Raw genomic sequence first — 7,614 nt, 5'->3', positions numbered from 1 at the left:
CCCTAATTTTTAATACTATAGATAGTAATGCAATTAATAATTTTTATTTAATTCAAATAATAGCACCAAAGAATATAGACTAATAACATGACAAAAGTAGACAAATTCCCTCACCTCTTAAAATTTTCCTGGTTTTCTAACTATGCAACAAGAGCCATTACAAATTCATCCAAACTAGTCGTTAACTTTCGCACAGGAACAACGTTCGTACTCTGAATGAAATTGACATTTAACTGTTCAGAACATAACCTTATACAATGTGTCATTTGATAGATGAAACCTTTGACTTTCTATTGGTTATTTGTAATATATAATGAAATGTAAGAGAGAACTATCAACGAATTCTGAAAGAGAGGATGTGACAGGTGGGTGTGTCAGGAGCTCTGTAACAAAACATAATTTAAGGCTATAAAAAGTACGGTTTCTTTGAGCAATAATGATTTTCATAGAGGATTTTATGTTTAGATTTGTACTTTTTCAAGGGGTGGTGGATAAAATAGGATGATGAAATGCTAAGAGAAAATGTGTCACGTGGGTCACACTAGTAGAAATTCAGGATTTTTTTAAATATTCCCTTGTAGAAATAAAAACTTACAACTTGTATACTATTAAAATATGGATTATTAGCTAAGATTTTATGCTATTCTAATTGGTATAACATAAACAAAAAATAGTTTAATAAAATTTTGAATGTAAGACACTAAAACCTTGTGTCATGTGCAGTAAAGGATACCCGGAGTGATAAGGTTAAGAGGTTACAGAGATTATGCAAATTAAATATGAATCTGTAAGAATAAAAAGAAGTATTTTTAAATTATTAGCATGAAAATGACTTTTCACTCAGACTGACTCAATAAAAGCTTCATAAATTCCAAGACAAATATTTAGCAAAAATACTTTATTAAAAAATATGATTTTTTGTGTCGAACACATTTGTAATGTTTAATAAAAGCTTGCCAAATTTCATGAAAATACACTTAATATGTTCAGAGTTATATTTCATGATTTTAAAGATTGGTCAAAATGACCAAGCCGACACATATACAGTTAACTTGCTATTATATCCCGCATGTCTATTTTCCTGGACAATTCTTCCACCTGTTACTAAAGAAATACAGAACTACAAAATTCTGTGAAAAAAAAAGAAATATTCAAATTTGTCTTCTTCTAAAATATTATTAGGAAATGAAATATAAAAACATAGAGAAAACCATAAAACTTACCATCTAAAGTATTCTGCAACTCCATAACTTGTGCAATAAAACGGGCCTTTTCCTCCATTTCATCAGGTGTAATGTCAGGATCTAATGCTGAAAAAAAATGTTAATATTATATTAAGCATCTTTTAATATAATTTTCAGTAGAATAATTTCTCCTATTTCTAAACACATTGTTTCTATTCCATATATGTTATGAATCTTTTTATTATTCAAATACCTGAAAAGTTGGAAAAGACAAAAAACCTAGTAATGTGGTCAAAATTCCCTACACAAAGGTTGAAAAACAAAGAAGGTTATATTAACCTACAAATATTATTTACATAACTTACCCAGTTTGTTCATTAACAGGCAGTAGATGGTGAAATTGTCACTTATAAATCACCTGTTGCTACCTATTCTTAAGTTAAAAATATTTTATTCATGGGGAATATTTTCAGAAATTGAATTAGTTCCTCAAAACATGTGGCAGAAAGATTCAGTGTGCAAACAACGGCAAGTGAAAGCAAGTGCACTGTTCAGAAAAGCAAGAGTTGCAAGAAATGTGTGTTAACTTTTACTTATCTTGAAAGTTTCAGGAGATGAAACTCATCCGTTGACAGATAAAGGTGAAGTTTAATATTACTTTTCTTCCTTAGGTAAAATTGTAAACGTTTTTTAACTACCTGTGTTTAAGACTTTTACTGTAAAAATAATTATACTTCTTTTATCAACATTATTATACAGTCAGTTCACAACTGGATCCCTGTTTATAAGCCTTCAACTTCATGCCTCCAAGTGGACCTTTAAAACCTATATCAGTCAGAAAGCCTTTAATAACTTTTTTTAAAAAAACTTTGGACCTGTTTCTTCAGTAAACTTCACCAGTTTGGTGCATTTATACAAAGCAACACAAAATTTAATGATGCTATAATAGTTTGCTACTGGATAATAAACAAATATGTAGCAATACATATTTCAATAATCAGGTTTTATCTCAACTTCAGAATTACAAAATAGTTGCAGGTATTGGAAAAGCCAAAGATCCACACACTTTTATTCATCAAGACTGATTCCATGACCCACAAACATATCCTAGTAAGTGTACAAGTAAACATATTTTGAAGATATAGAAATTGCATATCTCCCAATTATGGAGAAGAGGTGGGAAGGTAATTCAGATGTAAATACCTGTTTAAAATTAATTTTAATTATAAACATATGAAAAAAGCCAGAGTATTCACAATGAAACAGAGAGAGTTGTGAGGACCATTGGGAAACAAAAATTTGGGGTCTTAGGCAGGAAAGTAACAACCTAGACCATAGCAACTGAAAATGTAATCAAGCAAAGCTGAAGAGATTCCAAAACAAAAGCAGATTAACTGGACTGGATTCATGGGAAAATGAGTGGAGCAGACTAATCCTATATGAAACAAAAGACCAAATAAATGCACTCAGAAGATGTATTATTCTCAGAGGTGTACTTCCTCATCTTTTAAATAATATATCAGAAAGGAAAGCCAGGCAGTATGTATTTACCTATGGAACCATCATTTTCTCAGTTACAGTCACTCGTGGTAGCATAACAGATAGGCAGAGTTACAGCACAGTGCACTGCCCTGCACTTGTAGGGAGAGATTCTAGAAGTAGATCAATAGTAACTAATGAATGGACATGCTACTTTGGATTAAGGCCCTCTACATCCAACAAGGTTGGCCAAGTAAGCAAGCACTCAGGGAGAATTCAAAAGACTCGAGCAGTCCCAAGGATCAGGGCAACAGCTGTAGAACAGTGTAATGAGAACATTGAATATGTTAAGAAAATAAAAATAAAATAGTAAATTGTTCTTCATCTGGGTTGCAGATATGAGATATCATACAGAAAACAGTCATTTTGTCTATGATGTCTATAATTTTATGCAAAGCATCACCAGCCATCAGATAATATCTACTGTCCACTTCCAGATAGCCATCATAACCCTCTCATGAAACACCAATGTAGAGGATAGAAGTTGTCTAAAACAATCACAAAGGTATATGTAACATACAAGATGTTTGACCAGATAAATCCATTCAAACATAGTCTTACCTATAATGGGAGACCAGTAAACACATCAATTATGACTTCAATGTCTTTAAAAGCTTATAGAATTTGTCATAACACACCTCTTGATGATGAAATTAAAAACATTTATAAATTTTTTTTAATGACTGCAACACCTCATAGGCTTTATCGAAAATGCCATGGAAGACATTCTTTAGGTACAATAACCTGCAAACAGCACCACCTCCATATGGAAATGAAAAGAAAATATTTAGTGTCAAATACAATTCTAATATTGTGGCTTTAGATAGATGCCTCAAAAATATCAATTTTAAAGTTTTTTATAAATATCTTAACACTATTAAAAATTTCTTACCGTCAAAAAAGTCTACATCCAAAAATAAAAAACAAGGTGTATATACATATATATAGTCCCCTGCTAAGTTTGCAAAAAAGCTTATGTTTGTGAAACGAGTAGAAATTAAGATACCAGACTCATGGAACACAAACTGGATGTTAAAAATGGTCAAACAAATAATGCAATTTTCTACACATAAGAGAATTTGATCATAAAATAAGCTGGAAATCAGCCAAGCTCATAAATAGAACTACAAACTATGTCAAAAGAAAAATACCGTAAAGCTCATTAATCCAAGGGTTGTCAAACTTCAACACATCTGAAGGTTACTTTAAATTAAACCCCATTTTGACATCATATGCCATTCAAGGAATTGCACTTCCTTTATAAAACTAGATGTACTTCCACAGGGTCCCAAAAGGGTTCTGTTTTAAGAGTAATAAATATTTTTATTTCTTGCTTTTGAAGTTCATATGTCATACTGCATTTTAGCCTACAGAGAGCATAATTTTTCTCCTGATTAATAGCATGCACAGATTTTACTGATGTCACAACAGTAAAATTTGCAATGTTAAGTGTCCCTTGATATCATTATAGTATATACTGACTTACTGACAGACAACACATCACTATATAATGGTGTGAGTGGTTAAAATAGGTGACTCCTCCAGGCAGCCTTTAGCCCCCTTTCAGGGAAATAAGCAGTGTATATGTATGTCTCCCACAAACAAACATTGGACTGAAGAGAACATGTGAAATGTTGAAACTATGTTGGTATTGTTTCATTAGTGTGAATTTAAACTTTACTATTAAGCTCAAAAGTTTTATATTCCTTGGCATATGGCTTAATTCCATACTTTAAAAGAAAAATAACAGAAGAAACATCAGCATAAAAAATTGGTAACACTCCACTTTGATGAAATCACAACTACTCAAGTAAAAAAATTTGCCACTACATCAAGCCATTTCCTCTGAATGGACAGACCCAATATGAGCAAAGCAATCAAGTATCATATTTTAGAAGTCATTGCAGAGTTATGCTCCAGATCTAGCCACGTTGATATAGTGATTTTGTTCCATTCATATAGTACACAATGCTTTTCAAAAAGCTCCAGTACAATTTGGTAAACTGCTGAGGACACAGTCATTGATGCATATTTCTTCTTCAAGAACAGACTTTGCAGAAAAGAGGATTTTGAACTGCAACTCATGGATATAAGATTGGAGATGCTGTATTTTCTGATGCATAGAAAAATGAGATAGCTCTCCTCTATTCCAGTCTTGATTTGTCTGAAGAAACTGCTGAAGCTCCTGTAAACATAAATAACATGGCTTCCCATTGTTGATAAAAAACATTAAAAAAATTAATTACTACATAAAGTTTGCAAAGAAACTCACATATCAGCAGCAGTTGTTCACCTTATAATTACAAGCACCCCTATACTGCATGTGTCATAGGATTTTACTTTGTTACATTCAAAATTTACTAAAGCAATCCTACTATGCAAGTATAACAATGAAATTAACATTAAAATTTACATTATAGTTTAAAGTTATATATTATTTAAGATTTAGTTCCTTTATTTCAAAAGAAACCTAAAAATAAATTCTTAAACTTCAGTTTGACATACCATTTCACAAAGTTTTAACTTTTAGATTTTGTAACTTGAAAACGAGTTGGATATACTTTATGATTGGCTCGGAATCACAAGGAGAAAGTAAGCAACACTGAAGTAGACAAACCTTCTCCTCAACCTAAAGAAGTTCGAAAGGCAATATCCCAGGCTCGAAATGATGGGATCCTGTATTCCTTACTCAACCTGAGTAAACAAAACTCATCTGGTCTGGAATTATGAACACTCATCCTCTCTCCCCAACCATGTGGGCAAGGTAAATTCGAGGAATTCACTCTAACACTTTGGAGGAAAAGCCTCGGTCCACCACCCCAGTGACTGGAAAGGATTCCCTAGCTCCACTAATAGGATCTGGGGGGTAATGCATGTTGGTGAGTCCTCTAGAAACAGAGCAATAGGAGAATCAAGTTCCCTAAATTTTTAAAATCAAACTGACCCCTATTTATTCAATGCAATGATCAGCAGGATGCTTTGTTCATGATGGTCCATGAGTGGTGGTCCAGCATAGTACAGTTAATTCACCCAGTCAGCCTCTAGGTGGTCTTATGGAACACCTCATCCAGCATAGTACAGTAATACCACCCAGTCAGCCTCTCGGTGGACAGGAATGGTTCCAATAAAGGAGATCCAAGATTTGAAAACAAGTGCCTCCTTGATAAAAAAACACAAGATACCACCATGGAATTGTTAGAGTGAAGCCTAATGACTGTCCCCTTAATAAGCCCAGACCATGAGGCATTACCTTTTGAAGAACAAGGAGAACTAAAACATTTTGTATGTAAGCCTCTTCATCAGTGTGTAGACCCTGTAATTCCCGAATGTTGGTACATGCATCCCATCCCTGATGCAAGGCATTCGTGAAGAAATGGAACTCTTATTAATGTCCCGACTTAACAACCCCTCGAGATCAAAGAACGATCCCAACTAAGAAACCTGTGGAATCCAGTGAATTGATGTTCAGGATCCCTTAGTCACATAAAGACCATTAAAAGAACCTATTTGTGCTCTTGTCCCAGAAACATGAGGGACTTGAGTGATGCCCACATTCCAAGAAGAGAAATAATTATCCATGCAGTGAGAGAAAGAGTCAGGCTTCCTATTCCATAGCATCGAGCCAGATGGGAGTCAGCTGAGTCCAACTGAAAGAAGAGATGAAAAAAAAACAAAAAACAAAGACTGATGAAATATTGAATTCGAGCAAGAATGGGTGTCTCAGCCCTGAGAAAAAAGCTGCCTTGGTTATTTTTCAAAGTAGAATCAGGATGTGATGTTCTGACAATTAACGAGATGTTGCTAGCAGTAACCAGTTATCTACGAAATGGTGTGTGCATGGTGCAATGGAATGGAGGTGACAAGAAAAAACTCTTACGATACAGCAGAACCCATGTGAAGCCGATGGTAGTCCGAAGGTAAAAGCCCTGGGCTGCAGTACCTGACCCTTGTGCACAAAAAAATACTGATAGTGTTGGAATACCACCATTATGGCAATGTGCAGATAGAAGCTGACTACAATGGACTTGAACATCCACAATCCCAGTAAAAAATAGCAACTCAGATTGAGGAAAGAGTAACACTCCTGGATCCGTGGTTAACCGTATCACCATGGGTATTATTTACTGTGCATGACACAATGTTTAGTGTCTTACGTTCAAATTTTATTAAACTACTTTTTGTTTATGTTATACCAATTAGAATAGCATAAAATTTTAGTTAATAATCAATATAAGTTCTTACTTCTACAAGGCAATATTTAAAAAAAAAATCCTGAATTTCCACTGCTGTGACCCACATGACACATTTTCTCTTAGCATATCACCATTTTTATTTTCTCCACCACCCCTCGAAAAAGTAAACAATTAAACGTAAACTACTCTCTATAAAATCGTTATTGCTCAGACAAACCATAATTTTTTTATAGCCTTCAATCTTGTTTGGTTACAGAGTTATCAAATAGAAAATCACAACCCTCCTGCCACACCCACCTGTCACATCCTCTCTTTCACAATTCATTATAGATTACCTATAACTAATAGAAAGTCAAGGGTTTCATCTATCAAATGACGCACTGTATAACATTATGTTCTGAACAGTTAAATGTCAGTTTCATTCAGAGTACGAACATCATTCCTGTGGGAAAGTTAACGACTAGCTTGGATGAATTTGTAATGGCTCTTGTAGCATAGTTAGAAAGCCAGGAAAATTTTGAGAGGTAAGGGAATTTGTTTACTTTTTGCATGTTATTAGTCTATATTCTTTGGTGCATTATTTAATTAAATAAAAATGATTAATTGCATTACTATCTATAGTATAAAAAACTAGGGTTAACTCTCTTCGAAAACCCAAGAGCAAGAAAAAAAGATTGGGTAAGTATTTTATTTCTTGT

General features: G+C 33.6%; 1 protein-coding gene across 1 annotated transcript in view; it reads right to left on the bottom strand.

Annotated features, from left to right (window-relative positions):
• LOC106464288 (short coiled-coil protein B-like) overlaps positions 1-7,614 on the bottom strand; it is a 107,416-nt gene that overhangs the window by 32,563 nt on the left and 67,239 nt on the right. The window contains exon 3 of the mRNA XM_022391986.1: positions 1,224-1,316. Within this exon, the coding sequence (XP_022247694.1) occupies positions 1,224-1,316 (93 nt within the window). The remainder of the gene's footprint in view (positions 1-1,223; positions 1,317-7,614) is intronic.

The sequence above is a fragment of the Limulus polyphemus genome, unplaced genomic scaffold, assembly GCF_000517525.1.
Source record: "Limulus polyphemus unplaced genomic scaffold, Limulus_polyphemus-2.1.2 Scaffold1608, whole genome shotgun sequence".
NCBI classification, from domain to species: domain Eukaryota; kingdom Metazoa; phylum Arthropoda; class Merostomata; order Xiphosura; family Limulidae; genus Limulus; species Limulus polyphemus.
The sequence above is the reverse complement of the archived record's forward strand: the minus strand, read 5'-3'. Positions and strand labels throughout refer to the sequence as shown.